Here is a 20,816-nt window from a genome sequence, read left to right as displayed (position 1 = left end):
AACCCACTCGGTAGTGGAGAATTGATAAGGAGTTCTTGTCCCTTGCAAAGAAAGACCTCTTCGTCCAGTGTGTACTGCCTTATCTGGGTATCACAGGATACATTTCCCCCTACTTCCCGCCATGTTTCTTCATCGCTCTGGCTTGGCTTGAGGTCTGTCTCCTTCCAATTTTGTCTTGGAGGGAGGGCATCAGCTACAAGCAAGACAAATGTGGTCGTCTCAGGGTGACCTAGCTGCATAACACCCGAGCTTCCCTTTAAGCCAACAGGGTGGCAGTCTACCTGCCACTTTACCCAAAGCTTTCCCTGCCTCTTCCTGCTTGCAGGAACTACTTCCGACTCTCAGACGCCTGAGAGTATAGCTCAGCCGTAGAGCGCTGGCCTAGTGGATGTGAGGCTCTAAGTTCAACACCCAGCATTGCAGGAAGAGGAAAAACAAAATCTCAGGGAAGGAAGTCCAGCCCTAAAGGCCACACACTTACACACACACATATTCAGTCTAACTGTGGACCAACTGGAGAGGTATTTGGGTTGTCAATCACCCTTCAGTCTGGCTTCTGGAAGGAAAAGGGACACAGGGAGGGGGTGTGAGGGGTGATGACGAATCTTGAATCTGCAGCAGCCCACAGCCCCACCGGCCTAGGTGCTCAGCAGATAGGTCACCCAGGCGATGATTTAAAGGACAGCACTCCCACCCAGGCGGCAGACCGCCCCTCCCTGCCCCGCTGCCGGCCCAGGCCGCACCCACTTGGGGGCGGTGCGCCGGAGCTTAGTTCTCGGTGGGCGGACGCCGCGGCTTTAAGCCGGGGCGGGACTGAGCGCGGAGCGGCTGCGGCGTCGGCGACGAGAGTTCTGGGGGACTCGGGCCCGGATGCTCGGGGCTAGTCGGCAGGTCCCGGTAAGCGCAGGGAGGGCGGGCGAACGGCCCCGGGAGATGCACGCGCGTGAGTGTGTCAGGCGTGGGAGAGAGTCCGTGCAGTATGACGGCCCCACGGAGAAGTGGAGAAGGCTGTCCCTGCTTGGCCGAGGTCCTTCCGGCCCCATAGGAGCCCTCCTAGACTAGATCTGCCACACTGCAGCATTTAGTCCTCCGCGGCGCCGGGCTGCGCTGGAGCGGATGGAAGGACGCGCAATACTAGCGGCCGCGGAGATTGGCCCTCGGCGCTTGCCGTAGCTCAGCGGCCTGCTGGGGGGCGGTCGCTGAGAGTCCCGGGAAGGACCGGCGACAAAAGGAGGGAACCCGAAGGCCGTTTGCGACGGGAAGGGATTGAGTGAGGAGTCGCGGGGGCTGCGGCGCCCCACCAAAGCCATCCTGGCATCTGCGGGCCTCCACGCAAGCTCCTGGCTCTCCAGGCCAGACGCTGAGAGTGAAGGTAGCGGCGGCTACAGCGCTCCCTGGCGGCTTGGAGGCGCGGTGTCCAGCCAGCCGGGCGTCGTGGGCGGGGCGGACCCGATGGAGGACGGCGGGCTGTGGGGCCGTTTGCCCTTTCCTTACCTGGGTGGGGACTCCGTGGGCTCGAGGGCATTCAGGCCTGAGTTCATATCCTCCGGAAAAGCTCAGAACCCGCTTCCAGAATCCACAGGCGGAATAGGGTAGTCTCCTGCTTTCAGGGTCTTGGCCCAGGGAGAAGCTAGGCCAGGTCTCTGGGAGGATTGGGTGGGAGCTTGGAAGTGACACTTTTAATGAGTGGCATATAAAAAGGGGATTAAGTGTCGCAAAAGTTTGCGCAGATGTTTGGACTATAGTTCAGAGTGTAGACTGTCATCCTAGCACACCAAAGACTCTGGGTTCGATTCCCCAGAACCTCCTAAACCTGGAGCGATGGTACACAGGCCTGTCAGGGGTAGGGGCTGGAGGCTCAAGAATCAAGGCCATCCGTACCTCAGTCTGCTCCTCCTACCCGAGCTACACAACACCACCTCCACAGAAGAAAAGTTAGATTAAAAAGTTTGGTCAGGATTAGGGCTTCTGTTCTGGTCTGTTCTGTTCTTAAGAAGGCCGTGACCCTGAGTCTAATGGGTATGAGGGACCTTCAGTGTTTGAAGGAGGAACTCTGATATGAAAAGCAAGAATTTGCCAAGGCTGATAGGATCCTTAGGTTTCTTCTTCTCTCCCTACAGACAAGGTCTCTGGTACTATGTAGGCCTGGCTATTCTGGAACTCACAGAAATCCACCGAGTGCTGGGTTAAAGGCTTTATATTTTTTATTTTTTAGCATTTGTTTGCCTGTGTGTGTGTGGAGGGGGAGGGGGGTGGGTATGCATGTGGAGTTAAGAGGACAACTTGTGGGACTCAGTTCTCTCCTTTCACTCTGTGGTCACACATTAAGTCAGATTTCCACGTTTGGCCCCAAGCACTTTACAGCTAGGAGTCAACATGTCTGTTTGCAAGTCACTGTGGTGCTTTTAAAGTATGCTTTGTGGCCAGTGAGATGGTTCATAGTGCTTGCTGCCAAGCAGGATGACCCAAGTTCAATCCCTGAGATCCACATGGTGGTGGAAGAAACAGACTTCTTACAAGTTGTCCCCTGACTTCCTCACGTGCAGTGTGGCACACACCTTTTTCCACCCCAATAAGTAACTGTAATAATAAAAAGTATGCTTTGTGTTTTGTGCCTCAATTGTAGATAAATCCACAGCTTCCTAGGCCCTTTACAGTCTTTGAGGTAATGCTTAGGAGAATAGTTTATTATTTATCCAGTATTGGGGATAAAACTCAAGACAAGGCTCTTACCACGATGTGGTGTGTATATTTTCTTTTGAGACAAGATCTCAGGTAGTCCTGGCTAGCCTAGAGCTCACTATGTAGAACAGGCTAGTCTCTTGTTTGTTGTGTGCTGGGATTAAAACCATTTGCCACCATGCTTAGCTAATTTTATATTTTCTTAAACTGGTTGGGGTTGGATGGGGGAATGTTGAAAATGAATAGTGTTTTGTGATGTGTACAAATTATGCAAAATTTGTCCTTAAGCTCTCATGATTGGTTTGTTTGGACACAGCTGTTGTCATTTATTTATATGCTTGTGACTTCTTCTGACTACAGGAGAGCTGGGTTGCTATGGTAGATATTGCACAACTACAAAAACTGAAATATTTACTGCCTGGCTCCCCCCCCCCCACCTCCTCCATGACACTTTTGAGACAGTGTCTTGCGTATCCCAGCCTCCTCTCTATACTTCTCAAGTGCTGGGATTGCAACCTTTGCTTTATGCAGGGCTGGGGATCAAACTCAAGGCTTCATAAACATGCTAGGCAAACACTCTCTCTACTGAGCTACAGCTCGTTGTACAAATTGTTTGCCATCTCCTGGTTTGGCAAACCTGAAGGATATATAATGGAAAAGAAAAACTTCCATGTTGAAAAATGATGTTGAAAAAAATGGATTTGGGGAAGCTTTATGTGGAAACACTATGTCCAAAACAAAAACAACCCACAGAGAACAGTGTTATGGATCACTACAAAGTTGTCCTGGCCCTCGGGGATTCGACGAGACCTTAGGGAAGGGGGTGAAAGAATGAAGGGACAAGAGACACAAGACATGAGAGCAAGTCTGGAGTTCTGATCAAGCTCTGAAACTTTAATTTCGGGGGGGGGGGGCAGGTTATAAAGACACAGCAAACTGGGAAGTTTGGGTGAGGGTCATTGCTTAGCGTTATCCCACTATTGAATGCTTATTGCCCTAGACCATCCCACTATTGAATGCTTATTGCCCTAGACCATCCCACTGTCATATGCTTATTGCCCTAGACCATCCCTTTGTGGTAACCAGCTCCTAAGAAATGCCAGACGTTCTTTAAATTCCTGGGATCTGAGACTAGGTTTCCCAGAACAGCAGGTAATTTCCTGGGAGCTGGATGGACAGTGTGATGGCTCAGCAGGTGGAGGTTCTCATCACCAACCCTGATGACCAGAGTTCGATTCCCTGGACCTCTGTGTGACTCCTCTGACCTCTACACAGGAGTCTCCCCCAACACAATAAAAATATGAATGTAATTTTAGAAAGTACTTGGGTAAAATATTTCACAGGTTACAAGTTCATGTCTTTGAAAGCTGCTAATGGGATGTCTTTTTCCACAGGCTGGATAAACTCATGGACTTGGCAGTTCAGGCTTGAGAAAGAAACAAACTCAGAAGAAAGATGGCGTTCGTTGCAACCCAGGGGGCCACGGTGGTCGACCAAACCACTCTGATGAAGAAATACCTTCAGTTTGTGGCAGCTCTCACGGATGTGAATACACGTGAGTCCATCCTTTTTTGGAATGAATAACAAACCTTAGTGTTTGTCCTTGGTCTCCCCCTGTCTACCTTGTGGAGAAGCACCGTGATGAACAATACTGCTGGAGCCCCAAAGAGGCACAAGTATGTGTGCGCTTGCCTGTGTGTGTTTGTGTATCCTTGTCTGTGCATGCACACGTGAGTCTGGGAGGATGGGTGTGTGTGACTGGCAGTAGGGACTTAGCCATGTGCCATCTTCTGGGCTGTGACAGTCAAACTGATAAGATCTGATTACTTCTCCTCAGTTCTTAAATCCAGTGATTTTTGAAGCCTTCTTAAGGCAGTCTCAATGAGCTGACTGTTTTGCTATTTACAGCTGATGAAACGAAGTTGAAAATGATGCAGGAAGTCAGCGAGAACTTCGAGGTATGAGCCTCCTCCTCCTCCTTCTCTTCTGTTTTTGTTTAAATTACACTTATTATAGGTCTGTTTATGTGCCAGCACATGCCATGGGTGCTGTGTGCTTGTCACACGACAGTCTGGGGAGTCTGTTCTTTCCTTCCATCTTGTGGGCCTGGGGATTGAACTCTGGACATTTTGACAGCCTTGCAATTTCCTCTTATCCATGCTTTCTCCTGTTCTTGCTGTCAGTATTTTTAAAAATGTAATTTTTTTTTTTTTTGCTGTATAAGGTGTGTGTGGGGTGCAGGTTATGTGTGTGTGTACATGCTACCACAGTGTTTACATGGAAGTTAGGGCAGCATTGTGGAGTGGTGCTCTCCTGCCTTTACGTGGCTTCTGGGTGTTGAACCCAGGTTGTCAGGTGTATTTGGTGGCAACTTGATCTGCTGAGTCATCCTGCCAGCCCTTTTGTCAGACTTTGTATAAGTTGTGTTTATCGTTGTTACTGAGCACAGCAGCGTGGTGCACTGAGGTACTGAGAAGCACTGTGGTGCACTGAGGTATTGGTTTCTGCTCCTGTCACCTGTACGTAGGCTCTGGGTATCTTCAGGCTCATGTGAGGAGTACTTCCGTCTCTCTAGCCCTGTCAAGTCTTTTGTTTCTGACTCAGAGGTCATTGATAGTAAAGGCCTGTCCTGGCATACTCCTGTAATCCTGGAGTGAGAAAGCTGCAGCAGGAGGATTGGCAGTAATTATTCACATCCTAGCTGGACTATAGTGTGGAAGGGTTCTGAAACGTCTGTATTTTCTCTGCATGTTTACTTATCTTGCGTGTGTATGTGTTTGGGCACATGCATGCCATGAGGGGCGTGTATAGCTCAAAATAATTCACCTTCCACAGGGTGGGTTCTCCCTCAGGCTTGGCCATAAACAATCTTTACCCTCTGAGCCATTTACTACGCCCCAAGGCCTCAGTGAAAATTCAGAACAGAGTTTGAAACTTTGTACACAATTCTTCCCATCTTCCTGGTGAAGAAGCTCAGCTACGTGTTTAGGAATGTTGGTGGTGTTTGGTTGCTGTAGCACTTTCCTTTTTAAAGAAGACTCTCATGGTTTTACTCAAACGCACTCAAGTTCAGGTTGTGATTCATTATGTTCAGGCGTTAGCTCATCCGACACAATGCGGTCATTTCTGGTTTTAGTACTTAAAGATGTTGGTGACCTTGTTAAAGCAGTTACTCCCTTCTGAGTTTCTTGTGATTCTGTGATTTTATATTATCCCACAGATCCCTCAGACTCTGTTTGTAGATGGCCTTTGACTTGTTTTTAAATTGGGAAATACTGATTTTGGGAAAAAGGAAATAAAAGACAAAGAATTTTCATTTTCTGTGTATGTTGATGAAGGCCTGAATGTGTCTGTGTACCATATGCATACAGAGCCTGTGGAGGCCAGAGGAGGGTGCCAGCCCCCGGAAGGAAGTGGAGGTTAAGGCTCTTGGGAGAAGACATGTGGGCATAGGAAAGTCTGCCCAGGTCCTCTGCAAGAGTAACAAGCTGTCTCAACCACTGAGCCATCCCTCTCACTCTTCAGGAGGGTTTGTCTTTAGGGATACTGTTATCTCCAAACTATTTTTACATTTTCAGTTTACTTTTTTGTGTGTTTTCAAAGTCACTTAGCTTTAGGTTTTCCGTTGTGTGTGAATTTCGTTTCTCTGCCTGTTCCCCTTCTGCTCTCGCATCATCTGTTGCTTTGTTTACTTTTTGAACAGCCATACATTTAATGACAGGGATACATTCTTAGCGTTGTGTCATTTGGCAGTTTTATTATTTGGACAGCATTGCATGTATTCACACAGACATAGATGGGATAGGTCAGTTAGTCAGTGTAGCCTCTTAAGAAATTTACAGTTTGTAGCCGGGAGTTGGTGGCGCATGCCTTTAATCCCAGCACTTGGGAGGCAGAGGCAGGCAGATTTCTGAGTTCCAGGCCAGCCTGGTCTACAGAGTGAGTTCCAGGACAGCCAGGACTACACAGAGAAACCCTGTCTTGAAAAAACAAAACAAAACCAAACCAAAAAAAAAGAAAAAAAGAAATTTACAGTTTGTACGTGTGTCTGTGTGTGTGTGTGTGCAAGTGTGTGCACACACACGCATGCCACAGCATGTGTAGAGAGAGGCCAGAGGACAAGAGGGAGTTGATTCCCTCTTCCCATGTGGGTCCCTGGAAGGTACTGGTCAGTGGCTAGTACCTTTACCTGACGAGTTGCCTCACCAGCTTGCCTCTTAATATATTCAAGTTGTAGTACACTCAAAATGTTGGAGGCTAATGCCGGTGTGTAATACAGTAAGTGACATTTAAGTATGTTTACACTCAAATAATGATGACATGCCTGGTGACATGTGCCTGTTTACCATAGTAGGGCAATACTATCAGACTCTGTCTTATAAGTTGAGAAAGTCTGCAACCAGTTAAGCAGAAAATTCCTTTCCTGGTGGAAATGTGGAGTGCAAAGCTGAAATCAGCAGCTTCCTGGAGTATAGCAGCCTGTTGCTTAGGTGGATCGCCCAGAGGGACTTTGAAGGCAGTTCTCTTGCAGATAATCCTGTCTCCAGTTTCAGTGCTGTTCCCAACCAACTGAGGTTCCAGGAAGACTTGGAGAGTGCCGTTGGGAGGCCCCCGGGCTCGGTGGCCAGAGTTGAAGCCAGGTCATTACACTCATCTGCTCCAAGCTGCAAAATAAGGAACTTGTGGATGTGGGCTGGAGTAGAGGCAAGCTTGAGTGCTCTGGCCCACAGAAGACCCGCACGCAAAAACATGGGGCTTCGCCACATTTAATGCAGAGGAACTTGAAGGATAGGGTAGCTGAGCAGTGGTCATCCCATGGCTGCTGGCTCAGGTGTATGCAGTTGTCCACAGTCAGGAGCTGAGAAGTGGTCGTCCCATGGCTGCTGGCTCAGGTGTATGCAGTTGTCCACAGTCGGTAGCTGAGCAGTGGTCGTCCCATGGCTGCTGGCTCAGGTGTATGCAGTTGTCCACAGTCAGGAGCTGAGAAGTGGTCGTTCCATGGCTGCTGGCTCAGGTGTATGCAGTTGTCCACAGTCGGTAGCTGAGAAGTGGTCGTTCCATGGCTACTGGCTCAGGTGTATGCAGTTGTCCACAGTTGTTGCCTGGCAAATGGCAGGCCCTGCATTTCTAAGGACTTCCACTACCCTGAGTTCTCTTCCCCACTAAACCGTGTGTAGTACTGAATCTCACATCCAGTATGTCTTTAAAAAGAAAGAGTTAAAAATGCAAGGTGGAGTTGATACAGAAGGCACAGTGCAGTTGCTGGCTCTTGGGTTTTAAACACTGCACACAATGGCGTGGGCGGTCCTTTTATCTGAGAAGCACAATGGACTTACTGACATGTCTCAAAGACGGGGCATTGTACCTGACGCTGTGATGGCCTTGACACAGTCAGGCGATAGATAGGACTTTTTTTTTTGGCTCCATTATGATTTTACAGAATCTTTCTCAAATGTGGTCCATCATTGTGTATGCACTGACTTTTAGAATGGCTGCTTTACCATCTCTTTTGAGACTCTAGCCCTGGTTGGTCTATAACTCAGGATACCAAAGGGAGTGGCTTGAAACTCAAGAGAGCTGCTTGCCTCTGCCTCTTCAGTACTGGGATTAAAGGAGGTGACCACTGTTTCTGCCTAATAATTTAGTGTTTTAAAAAGCTAGTGTTTCTTCTAAGTGAAGACCTAAGTGTCTTTTTGTTTGTTTTTGTTTTTATTTTCCTTTTTGGGACAGTATCTGGCTTTGTAACAAAGAACGGCCTCTAACTCATGGTCCTCTTAGCTCGTCCTTCTGCTAAGTCACACACATATTCCACTGCACCCTGCTAACTGTTTTGGAGATCAGCCTTGAATGTTCAGTATTTTCTAGAGCATTGGTGTTCTTTTTCTTTGCTTAAATGTATTTACTTGCCGGGCGGTGGTGGCACACGCCTTTAATCCCAGCACTTGGGAGGCAGAGGCAGGCGGATTTCTGAGTTGGAGGCCAGCCTGGTCTACCGAGCGAGTTCCAGGACAGCCAGGGCTATAAGAGAAACCCTGTCTCGAAAAAAAAAAATGTATTTACTCATTTTTTTGTTTAAATTACATTTGTGTGTGTACTTGGAGTGTGCATGTGGAGGTCAGAGGGTAATTTGCAGGCGTGTTCTCGCCTACCATGTGGGTCACAAGGATTGAACTTGGTTTATCATGTGTGGTAGAAAGCGCTTCCACCTGCTGTACCACCTGAATGCATTTTAAATGATGTATGTGTAGAATGATGTGCCAGGTGGTACTCTGAGCCTGAGAGCATAGTCAGAAGCCTTCTAGGTCATTATTACTATCATCATCATCATTATTGATTTTTCTTTTTGAGACAGGATTGTTCTATATATCCCTGACTGTCCTGGAACTCACAGTATAGAATAGGGTGGCCTCAGACTCATAGAAATCCATTTGCCTCTGCTGGGATTACAGGCTTGGTTCTTTTAGAGGTTACCAACAGTCATTCCACCCTGCAGCAGTGTACCCTCTTGCTTCTGCTCATCAGCCTTCTCTGTCTTGACTCTGTTTTCTCTTCATCCTCGGACACCATTTTCTGTTGAGCCTGTATGAGGTCAGCCTTTAAGAGTATGCAGGAGTGAAGCTGTAGCGCTTAGCTTTATGTGTAGCTCATTTCCATTAATACAGTGGTCACGTGTGCTGTCCACCTTTTCCCAAGGAACAGGACAGGGTCAAGATATTTTTAATAGTTGAGTGCAGCATTCCACTTTATTTATATACCACATTTTCTTGGACCAATCATTATTTGATGGACACTTCTGTTGCTTCTATTTCTTGGCTCTTGTGAATTGTGCTGTGGTAAATTAAACATGGGAGGAATTCAAGCAACTGTGTATGTGTGGTGCTGGGAATTGAACCCAGAACCTCAAGCTCAACCATTAGGTTGTGTATCTAGTTTGGTATGTCCAGTTTGAGCATCTGTGCACATGCGCATGTGTGTGTGTCGCTGTAGGGAGGTAACAAGGTCTCATGTAAGCGCGTGCACACACACACACACACACACGTACGTACATACGTATATGGGTATCTGGATTCCAGAAGAGGATGTTAAATTCCCTAGAGCTGGAGTTACAGGCAGTTGTGAGCTACCTGCCACTCCTGCTGGGATCCAAACTGTGGTCCCAGAGGAAAGGCAGAAAGCTTAACTCTGTTACCCCTGCCATACCCGATTTTAACAGTAAATTTTAGTACCTAATTTTCTTTTAGATTTCAAACCTTAATTTACTATGGTGAATTTAATATGGCGTTATCTTGAAAGTATCAGAAAGGATTAAGAATTGTCAGCTCTGGAAACACAGTGACGTCTCAGTGGTTAAGAGTGTTGACAGCTCTTGCAGAGGGCCTGGGTTTGAGTCCAGCTCACAGTAGCTTCCAGCTCTAGTTCCAAGGGATCCCATGTTCTCTGTGGTCTCCTTGGAAACTTGGATGCATGTGGTGCACATAAAAACTCACACAGACGCAAGTTCAAAAACAAAAGCAAAAAGACCCTGTGTTTTGTTTTCTTTTAAGATTTTTATGTGAGTTTAAAATGAAAATCTGCACACAACTTACTGTGCCTTTCCTTTTTTAATTGCCAACTAGAATGTCACGTCATCTCCTCAGTACTCTACGTTCCTGGAACACATCATCCCGCGATTTCTTACATTTCTGCAAGATGGAGAAGTCCAGTTTCTTCAGGAGAAGCCAGCCCAGGTAATCAGTTAACAGGAATAGTGGGAAAAAAATCCACACCAATGAGCAGAAGCAACTATGAATCAAAACAATATAAAGCCAAAGAATGAAAGAAGTTTCCTCAGTGGGGCAGTCATCCAGGACTGTTGACTCCTTGGCTTTGTTCATCTTTTCTGTGGGTTGAGTTCACTTGCCAACTAGGGACATGTGTGTATGCACATTAGTTTAATTGGTCACAAAGAGGGCCGGTGAGATGGCTCAGCAGGCAGAGGTGCTGGCCACCGAGCCTGAGGACCTGAGTTGAGTTTGATGAGACTCACTTGACAGAAGGGAAGAAGTGACTCCTTCAAGGTGTCCTCTACCCTCTCTGCAGGTACTCCATGATGCACATGTGCCCACAGGTAGTAAATCAATGGCACAGGTAAGTTTGGCTGGAGAGATAACTCAGTGACAAGTAGTACATAAGAGTCTTACGTACTACTCTCACAGAGGGCCGGAGCTCCGCTCCTGACACCCAGGCCAAAACTGCCTGTAACTAGCCCCAGCCGGACCTGGTACCTGTACATACATGAGCAATTCTTTTAAAAATTAAAATGTGTATTCAGTCATAACTATTAAGCAGTGAGGTCGGAGCCTCCCGTGTTTCACTTACACTGTGCGTGTCTCTGGCAGCAACTAAGGAAGCTGGTGCTGGAAATACTCCACAGGATTCCAACCAACGAGCATCTTCGTCCTCATACGAAAAACGTTCTCTCTGTGATGTTTCGATTTTTAGAGGTAATCTTTGAGAATTCTCTTAATAGCTGTATTTCTGTACTTAAATCATTCATCATTTTTTTCTTACAATAAAATCCAGTAGCAGTCCACATTTCACCAAAGATCTGATTAAATGAGTGAAATTTGTCTAATATCTTTTTGTCTCATTTTTGTTTACTTCAGTAAGACTCTACTTAATTGAAGATTTTTATTTTGTTTCTTTCTCTCTCTCTTTTTTTTTTTTTTAAGACAGGATCTCACAATGTAGTCCAGGCTAGACTGGAACTCTCTATGTAGACTAGGCTTGAACTTAAAGAGATCCATCAGCCTCTGCTTCCTGAGTACTGAGATTTAAAATCTAAAGTTTACACCAAGATACCTGGCTCTTTTTTCTTTTGAGACAAGGTCTCACTATGTAATACTGACCTGTCTGGAACTTGCTGAGTAGACCAGGGTGGTCTACCTCTGCTTCCAGAGCGGTGGAATTAAAGGCATGTGCTGCTTTACACAACAAGGCCTTAGAGTTTTAGGTGAATGCATTTGTTAATCTTTTTGCTTCCTCCCATCTAGACTTGGGGCCTTGGGAAGGTATGTTTGTTAAGGATAGACTTGGCTTCTTACTTCAGCTCTGCCAGTCCTGGCTGACTGACCACATTGGCCCCATTATATAAGGTCTCTGAGGCTCTGTGACCTCGATAGTAGAACGTGGATGGTTCATCCTCACAGAGCATAGCATTGGCTTACACTTAGCACCTATCCGTCCAGTCCACAGTTGATGCTTAGTAACTGGGTGTTCTTTCTTGGTCTTTTGGCAGCATGGGTTGATAACTCCCTACCTCACAAACATGGAAATGAGAGTGTTTGGGACTTTTATTTTATTTTGGGTTTTGGGATATCTGCATATACATAACAGGATTTGTTAGGGCTACAACCTCAGCCTAAATGTGGAGTTTGTTAGTATAGCATTGGCACCTTCTGTAGATAGCTTGGAGGTGATTGTATGCCATGTTTTTACTGTGTCTGTGTTTGTTTTGACGTAGAGCCATTACATGAAATCAGGCATAGACTTCCTTGTAGTATCTTGTCAGGTACTCAAAAGGTTTAGGGTTTTAGAACAGTTCAGGTCTGGGGTTTTTGGATCAGGAATGGGTAACCTGTACTTCCATGCAGTGAACCGGTTTCATTGTTTGTTTCAAGTAGGATGTCATTTTGCCATTAAAGTATCAGATCAGGTTGTGTTGGCGTCCCTCTCTAATATCAACCCCTGGGGGAGGGAGGCAGGCAGGTGAAGTGTGAGGCCAGCCAGGGGTACATAATGAGACCCTGTTAAAGACCAAACATTAAATGTTCAGGGCTGGAGATGCATTATTCTCAGCTGGAAGAGTGTTTGCCTAGCATGCCTGCAAACCTGGGTATTCCATCCTCACTACTATATAAACCAGGCTAGGTGACGAACTCCTGTTAGCCCAGCCAGCTCTCTGTTTCATAGGCTAGTTCTCTGTCTCAAGGTTACCCTTAACATGTTCGCAGGATGGTACTGTCAAATGGTCCACAAAGACCTTGCTCTTTCTGTCCATGACCACTGTATCTTGGAACTGTGATTTTCAGCAACTCTAATGTAAGCTGGTTGATTCAGGTGTGTGGAAGAGACACCTGCAGAAAATGCCTAGACTGGTTTTGTTTTCTGAGATGGGGGTCTCACTGTACTCTGGGTTGTACTAAAACTTACTGTAGTCTCAGACTCCCTGCTTCTGCCCTTCAAGTATGTCATCATGCCCATCAACGATTTGTCTTTAATCTTGAGATTAAAATGTCTTGAGAAACATAACTTGATTTTTTAAAAATTTTTTTTTTAAAGACGGAAAATGAAGAAAATGTTCTTATTTGTCTAAGAATAATAATTGAGCTGCACAAACAGTTCAGGCCACCAATCACGCAAGAGGTGAGTTGTTCACATGCACGCTCTCTCCTGTATGCACACGTGCATGTGTGACATAGCACATGCATGGTAGAGGAGGATGACTTGGGGTGGTTGGTTCTCTCCTATCATTTGGTTCCAATAATCAAATTCAGCTTGCCTGGCTTGGTGGAGAGCACCTTACCTTCAGGGCTGTCTAGCTGGCCCTTACTCATAGTTGACTAAATAAGTTCTGGTCAGAAAGTAGAGCCTGAGTTGAGAAATTGTGTCCCCAAATTTGTCCTGTCTCGTGCAGAGTTGCAGGAGGGCCTTGTGGTAAGTACACAGCGTACTCTTGAGTGTGGTCCTGCTCCACCGCTCTCCGTCCTCCAGCAAGCTGTCTTTACCGTTTCTGTTTGGATGGGTGCACAAATATCTCCTTGCATTTTCTCAGTTGTTGGAGTGCAGTAATGTCCAGGGTCATGGGTCAGCTCAAATCTCCTGTGATAGACTCAGAGTTCCAGCTGTTGTCTTATCAGTAAAGATTAAAGGGAATTCTGAAGACGGAGCTGGGTTTGGATCTCAGCTCTGTAGCCTAGTAGCAGAGCAAAGCTGGAGAGCTGCAGCTCCTGGGATCCGCCCTGGCCCTGTGACTGAAGTGTGTAGGTGTCCACGGAGGACAGAAGAGGATGTCCCATCCCTTGGAGCTGGAGTTGCAGGTGGTTTTGTAAGCCACCCATTGTGGGCACTAAAACTGAACACTGGTCCTCTGATAGACCAGACCAGATACTGCTCCTCACCCCTGAGCTACTTCCCCAGTCGGGAAATACTTTTTAATATTTCTTGACATTTAAAGTTTTTCAATGTTTATCTTTTTCCCCATTTATTTATTTGTTTATTTATATTTGTTTGTTTGGTTTTTTGAGAAAGTGTTTCTTTACATAGCCCTGGCTGTCCTGGAACATGCTGTGCATACCAGGCTGACCTCTGCCTCTTGAATGCTGGCATTGAAGGCATGAGCCACAGGTTCAGATTGACAATTATTTTCTGTATATGCTTCAGGTTATTTAATTAACTATTTTTTGCAGCAACAGTTACTGAGTCAAAGTATAATTCCCAGGCTTCACATATGTGTTGCCAGGCTGATTTCTGGGAAGGCTTGTTGGTTTGAATTTCTACTTTTGTACCATCTCAAGCATTGTGTGTTTATTAATTTTATTTTATTATTTTTGTTTCGTTTTGTTTTTTTTCAAGACAGGGTTTCTCTGTGTAGCCCTGGCTATCCTGGAACTCACTCTGTAGACCAGGCTGGCCTCGAACTCAGAAATCCTCCTGCCTCTGCCTCCCAAGTGCTGGGGTTAAAGGCGTGCGCCACCACTGCCCGGCTTTTAATAATTTTTAATAATTGTCTGTATGTGTATTATGGTGTATGGTGTAGCCGCCCGCGGCCATGAGTACGGGTTCACCTGAATGAAAGGGGGATGGAGAGAGCGAGAAAAGATGAAGCCAAGACAAAGTTCTCTGATCAAGGCTCAGTGCTTTAATGTTAAGCTGTCAATTTAAAGGGGAAAACCCTGCCCGTACCCTTCGTAGTTTCAGCGGGAGAGTTGGATGGGATAATCCGTTCTTGGTCACAGGTCACAGGTCACGGCCGGAGATGTCTCAAGGGAAGCCCAGGGGCAGTTCTTCTTTCAAGTTCCTGTAGCAGGGTGTAGGTGCAGCCAAGATGGGTGACTCCACCTAGGTCCTATTATTTGGTCTGTTGTGATAAACAAGGTCTCTCAGGCCTGCTCAAGGCCAGGGAAGGGCACAGTATGGGTATCATCTGAGGTCAGATAAGGATGCTGGATCTTCCAGAACTGGAGTTAGTAGGCAGCTATGAATTACCTGATAAGCAGATGCTAAGAATCCATCTGGTTCCTCTATGAGAGCAGCCAGTGCTCTCACCTGCATAGCCGTCTCTCCAGCCTTAGTTTGCTCTTTTTTGATGAGCTTATAATGACCCTTCCTTAGCCTTCATCCTTCGGTAGCTTCCTTCTGTTTACCAGTGTCTGTCTTTTTTTCCGTTTCCCCCAGGTTTTGTTTATGTCCATTGCCCAACTTGCCTCATAGTTCCTTACTTTATAATAATCTTTTAAGAAATATTTGGTGGGGGGGGGGAGGGGTAGAGGTGTCAGGGGTCCTGAGCACGTGTCTTTATCAGCTGAGCTATAACTATATATTCTTACAATGAAGTATTTTTCTTCTTTTGTTATTTTCTAGATTCATCACTTTTTGGATTTTGTGAAACAGATTTACAAGGAGCTTCCAAAAGTAGTGGTATGTTTTTGTTTACATTTGAATTTACTGCTTATATTTATTTGTTTATCACCTTTCCTAAAGAGAATTTGGGGCAGTTTAGTTGAAGAAGTGCTGGGAGTGGGTTTTAGGATGGGGAATACTGACTACCATAAGATGTACCGTTTGCCATTATTGTGTTATTTCTCTGTAGAACCGCTATTTTGAGAACCCCCAGGGGATCCCTGAGAACACAGTGCCTCCCCCTGAAATGGTTGGAATGATCACGACAGTTGCTGTGAAGGTCAATCCTGAGCGGGAGGACAGTGAGACACGAACGGTGGGTGCTTCTCCCTCCTGCTGACAGCTGTGTCAGTTTTCTTTTCTTTTCTCCTCAAATCTGTGGCCTCTCATTTGCTAGACAGGAGAATGAGGTAACCTAGACCATTAGGTTTCTCCTTTCTCTCTGCTTTACCTGGAGGCATAAGCCTGGTCCTGCCTTGGTGGTACAGGTGAAGCCTTGGGCATAGACAGTGCCTGGCAGTAAAGATCAGCCTGCTGAGGAAACCTGGGGTCTCCTGCTGGTGAAAGCAGCAGCCTAGGTGTGGGGGCAGAGAGGCTCTGATCTGCCACAAGTCTTCTGAAGCTATAGGTGAAGTTCCCTGGGCCAGAGAGCACTCAGATGGTGCTCCAGCCTCAGTCTGGTTTCCTGACTCTGTAAAAGTTCATAAAGTTTCGCCCTGATCTTGTTTTTCCTGTTTTTATCTGGAAATCTTTGTCTTGGACTTAGCAACGGTAATGCGAGTGTAGCCTGTCACGTAGGGAACATGTGGTGACCTTTCCCCATGAATCATTCTTTGGGCTGAAGTAAGAAAAGAATGTCTGGTGCTAGGGGCATGTGTCTACTTACTGGAAGGATGCTTGCTCACATGCAGGAAGGCCTAGGATGCTGTCCATGCCTCTCATCCCTGCACTAGGGAGGTGTGAGATCAGTTTAAGGCTAGCCTTAGCTATATATCGAGTTGGATGCCAGCTTGGCCTACATGTGACCCTGTTTCCAGCCTAAAGAAAGGCATTTTAGCAACCATACTTGCTTGAGACAAGGCCTCAGCTTGTGTTGAGGAGAACCAATGTGAATTTTAAGCAAAGCTGGCATCCTTTGCTTTCTTGACAGTTGTGGATGTCTCTGAGTCCACTGCTCGGTGGTCGTTTGCCCCTGCCTTTTTCATGTTCTGAGAGACCTTAGTAAGCTCATTCAGCTCTCCTGGATTACTATGAACATTTTTTTTTGCATATAAATACTGTTAAATAAAACCCATGAGCTAAATTGGATTCTGAAGTTTTTCTTGTTAAGTCAAATAGTGGCTTAAAAAAACTGGGTGGGTTGCCAGGCTAGGTGGGACACACCTTTATTCCTAGCTCTCGAGGAGATGCAGGTGGATCTGTTTGAGGCCAGCCTGGTTTACATAGTGAGTTTCAGGCTAGCCTGGTCTACAGGAGACCATGTCTGAGTTACAAATTCACCTTGACTAAATAGTGAATTCAAGGCCAGCCTAGGTTACACAGTGAGACTTTGTAAATCCAGACATCTGGGCCTGGTGGTGTGTGCTCATAATTCCAGCATTTGGGATGCAGAGGCAGGAGGACCACTCGTAAGCTTGAAGTCAGCTAAGGGTATGTAGGTTGTTTCCAAACCAGGCTTCCTACCCTCACAGAAATACCCACAAACCCTAGATTTCTTAGGTAATTTTTAATGTTTGGGTTTCTCGCAAGATTCTGCCTTCTGTGGGGTAGCACTTCTGTGATAGTTCAGACCCTCCACAGATGCTTGCCGGGAGTGTCAGTGTCTCTGTTCATTGTGGTGCTTAGTGGGATTGGCAGGGCAATTGTGTTGCCACAGAACTGAAGGCTGCCTTTGCTCTGCATCTCACAGCATTCCATCATCCCACGAGGATCGCTCTCGCTGAAAGTCCTGGCTGAGCTCCCCATCATTGTTGTACTAATGTACCAGGTATGTGTGTACCACATGATAGTTTTTGTTTCTTCATGTGAAAGTTCAGAGCTGATCTCCTTCAGCAAATAAGATGTACACAAAACCCGCATGCTCTGCATCCTCCTGACTCCGCTATGCCCGATCCAACTCCGCTATTTCCCCCCAGCTGTACAAACTGAACATCCACAACGTTGTTGCCGAGTTTGTGCCCCTGATCATGAATACCATCGCAATTCAGGTATCCACACAGGCCAGGTAAGCGTTCCTCAGACCAAGATGGAGCTGATGGCACAGTGCTTTTTCCAAATAGTAATTGCTTGTTGCCCCCATTCTTGAGATGTGAGAATTACAAATGTTACAGCATATGTGTGTTTTGACTTACAAACTCTTGGTGATGGTGGCTATGATCATTCTAGCTCTATCCATTCTGTGTGCCTGTGTGTATGTGCGCACATTCGTGCATGCCCATGCCATATAGCATGGGCTGGTAGTCTCTTTCCAGCTTGTGGGTCACAGGGACTGAACTCAGGTGGTCGGTCTTGGTGGCAGGCACCTGTACCTGCAGAGCCATGTCATGGGTCTCTTAACACCTTAGTTGGAAGGATGCTGTAGTAGGTTGCTTTCTCCCATCTTGGTGTTTCCCAGTGTCACCAGGCATTACTTGTCCTGGCTGTGTTTTTTTTTTCTCTTTGTTTGTTTGTTTATTTGTTTGTTTGTGGAAATTGGCTATGTGGTTGACCTCCAGGGCTGGGGAGGAACAGGCCAACTGGATCTACCCTTGTTTTAAACTGAATAGTGTAATAGGGAATCCACATTAGGATTGCTGTGCTGGGGTTTGATCTGGACTCTTTAGGATTTCTGTGCTGTGTGATCTATTTTATCTTTATGCATGCATGTCTCTGTGGGTATGTGCACACAAGTGCAGTGCCAATGAAGGCCAGAAGAGGGCACCCGATTCCCCTGGAGCTGGAGTTTCAGGAGATTGTGGGCTGTCCAGCATGGATGCTGGGAACTGACCCTGGGTCCTCTGCAACAGCAAGTGCTCTCAGCCTCTCCAGTCCCCTTTCATGTGGTTTGGCACTGCATAAAGTAGATGCATTTATGTTGCCATGTGCCATGAGGGAACTTCAAGGCTTAGTATTCGCTGTAGGTGTTTAATCCCAAGTCACCTAAAGGACTGATGTTGGACGTGTATTCAATTCCTGCCCAGGCAACATAAGCTTTACAACAAGGAGCTCTATGCTGACTTCATTGCAGCTCAGATCAAAACGTTGTCGTTTTTAGCCTACATCATCAGAATTTACCAGGTAAGGCCCTCGGCTGGTTTTGCTTTTCTTCTCTTTCATGTGTATTTGTGTGCTTTGAGTACATGTGTGTGTGTGTGAGTATGTGGGGTGTGTGTGTGTGTGTGTGTTTGTAAGGGAAGGCACATTGTGCAGATGTGTGCAGAGGCTAGGGTTGATGTATTAAATAAATCTTCCTCCATCGCTCTTTGCCCGTCTCTTAAATCTACAGAGCTCGTTGACGTGGTGAGTCTTTTGCAAACTCTCTTTATAAGATGAAGTCTCACTGTGTGGTCCAGGCTGGCCTTTGGCCCATGATCTTCAGTCTCCAGAGTGCTGGGTCATGGGCATTTACCATCGTGACCAGATGAGTGGAGTTTTTTGGGCCTTGGTGTTTGAGTCAGGAAGAGACTGTGTAGACCTGCTCAGAATCACCACTCTCAGCTCAAGTTAGTGGGTTGGCTAAGTAGAGGATTTGTTTATTTATTTATTTATTTATTTATTTATTTTTGAGACAAGGTGTTACTATGTAGCCTTGGCTGGCTTGGAACTTGCTAGGTAGACCAGGGTGCTGCCTGCCTCTGCCTCTTGAGTGCTGGAATTAAAGGTGTGAACACCTGGCATTTACTTATTTTAAAAATATGTGTGTGTTGGGGGGTATATGTGTGTGTGTGCATGAACACTTGCCTGTGGAAGCCAGAAAAGGACATTGGATCTTCTGGATCTGGAGTGCAGGTGATTGTGAACCACCTGTCATGGGTGCTAGAAACTGAAGGATGGGATGGAGATCTCTTCAGGAAGAGTAGCAAGTACCCTTAACTACCAAGCTGCCTTTCTAGCAGTGGGTATTTTTTTAACAGGTGCTTTTAGCATTTATTTTCTCTCTAATAAGGAAGTAATGTAAATTCAGTGTTGAAAATTGTAAAGCAATAGAATAGTAAGAATGTTGCATCCAGGGCTGGAGAGATGGCTCAGTGGTTAAGAGCACTGACTGCACTTCCAGAGGTCCTGAGTTCAAATCCCAGCAACCACATGGTGGCTCACAACCATCTGTAATGAGATCTGATGTCCTCTTCTGGTGTGTCTGGAGACAACTACAATGTATTCATATATAATACATAAATAAATCTTTAAAAAAATAAAAGAATGTTACATCCACACTTACTCCACATGGGAGGTCATGTGTCCCTGTGGTCATGCTTTCCTTTCAGAATGACTCGGGCTACATGGCTCTGTGCACACACATAACACACTAAAGCCTTTCCTGTGGCTCTTGCTTAGGTCTGAAGCTTAATGAAAGGACTGGGTGTCTGTGGTCCCTCAGACAGTGTGACTGTTGTCTTTCTTGCTGTGACAGGAGCTGGTAACAAAGTATTCTCAGCAGATGGTGAAAGGCATGCTACAGCTGCTTTCCAATTGCCCGGCAGAGACTGCTCACCTCAGGAAAGAGCTTCTCATTGCTGCCAAGCACATCCTCACCACAGAGCTGAGAAACCGTAAGGCTACCTTTTCTTTCAAGGCCCGTATAGCCTGTGCCATCTTTGGGGCAAGACTTCTTGCTGACTTCCTCGAGGTTCTACAGGGTCTTAGCATGTCTGTTCCTTCTTTATTGTTGCCTTGGGTCTTAAGTTTTTTTTAAAAAAATTTTTATTTGTTTACTCTTACATGTATGGATGTGTGTGGATTACTTGCATCTTTGCCCATCTGTGCACCACATGTGTGCCTGTTGTTGTCAGAGACCAGTAGAGGTCCTCAGATCCCCTGAGACTGGAGTTGCAGACACTTCTTAGCTGCCATGTGGGGAATTGAACATATGTCTTTATTGAGCCAACTCTCTAGCCTTCTTTCATTTTGTTTTGTTTTCTGTTTTTTCAAGACAGGGTTTCTCTGTGTAGCCCTGGTTGTTCTGGAACCCTCTGTAGACCAGACTGGCTCAAACTCAGAAATCCACCTGCCTCTGCCTCCCAAGTGCTGGGATTAAAGGCGTGCACCACCACCACCCGCCCATCAGCCTTCTTTTGAAAGATTTATTTTGATTAATTGTCTGTGCGTGTGTTGGGGTGAGGGGCTGCACACATGAGTGTAGGTACCCACGGGAGGCCAGAGGCCTGAAATGGGTTGTTTCAGAACCTGTCTGTAGGCTTGCCGTCCATATTCTTAAGAGGCCAGCTCTCTCTGTCTCCGGTACGACTGTGCCATCTCTCTAGCCCATCTTAATCAGT

At 46.2% G+C, this 20,816-nt stretch overlaps 1 protein-coding gene and 1 non-coding gene across 8 annotated transcripts in view; both read left to right on the top strand.

Annotated features, from left to right (window-relative positions):
* The first annotated feature begins 792 nt into the window (after positions 1–792).
* The window catches only part of Trrap (transformation/transcription domain associated protein), a 92,145-nt gene continuing 72,121 nt past the window's right edge, over positions 793–20,816 (top strand). For 6 of the 7 annotated variants that reach the window (XM_028755988.1, XM_028755984.1, XM_028755987.1 and 3 more), the window contains exons 1-12: positions 793–897; positions 4,077–4,237; positions 4,591–4,640; positions 10,299–10,409; positions 11,061–11,165; positions 13,003–13,086; positions 15,304–15,360; positions 15,533–15,658; positions 17,252–17,329; positions 17,478–17,566; positions 18,522–18,618; positions 19,952–20,090. In XM_028755988.1, coding sequence (XP_028611821.1) covers positions 4,138–4,237; positions 4,591–4,640; positions 10,299–10,409; positions 11,061–11,165; positions 13,003–13,086; positions 15,304–15,360; positions 15,533–15,658; positions 17,252–17,329; positions 17,478–17,566; positions 18,522–18,618; positions 19,952–20,090 — 1,036 coding nt within the window. In that variant the 5' untranslated portion in view covers positions 793–897; positions 4,077–4,137. Of the gene's footprint in view, positions 898–1,307; positions 1,373–4,076; positions 4,238–4,590; positions 4,641–10,298; positions 10,410–11,060; positions 11,166–13,002; positions 13,087–15,303; positions 15,361–15,532; positions 15,659–17,251; positions 17,330–17,477; positions 17,567–18,521; positions 18,619–19,951; positions 20,091–20,816 lie in introns of those variants that run through there. The other variant, XM_028755983.1, reaches the window with a different exon arrangement.
* Positions 7,076–7,204, top strand: LOC114611448. Its single transcript, XR_003709833.1, has one exon. It is a non-coding gene; the product is annotated as a small nucleolar RNA SNORA70 (small nucleolar RNA).

The sequence above is a fragment of the Grammomys surdaster genome, unplaced genomic scaffold (genome assembly GCF_004785775.1).
Source record: "Grammomys surdaster isolate TR1022 unplaced genomic scaffold, NIH_TR_1.0 126109, whole genome shotgun sequence".
Classification (NCBI taxonomy): Eukaryota; Metazoa; Chordata; class Mammalia; order Rodentia; family Muridae; genus Grammomys; species Grammomys surdaster.
This window is presented reverse-complemented; position numbering and strand designations above follow the sequence as displayed.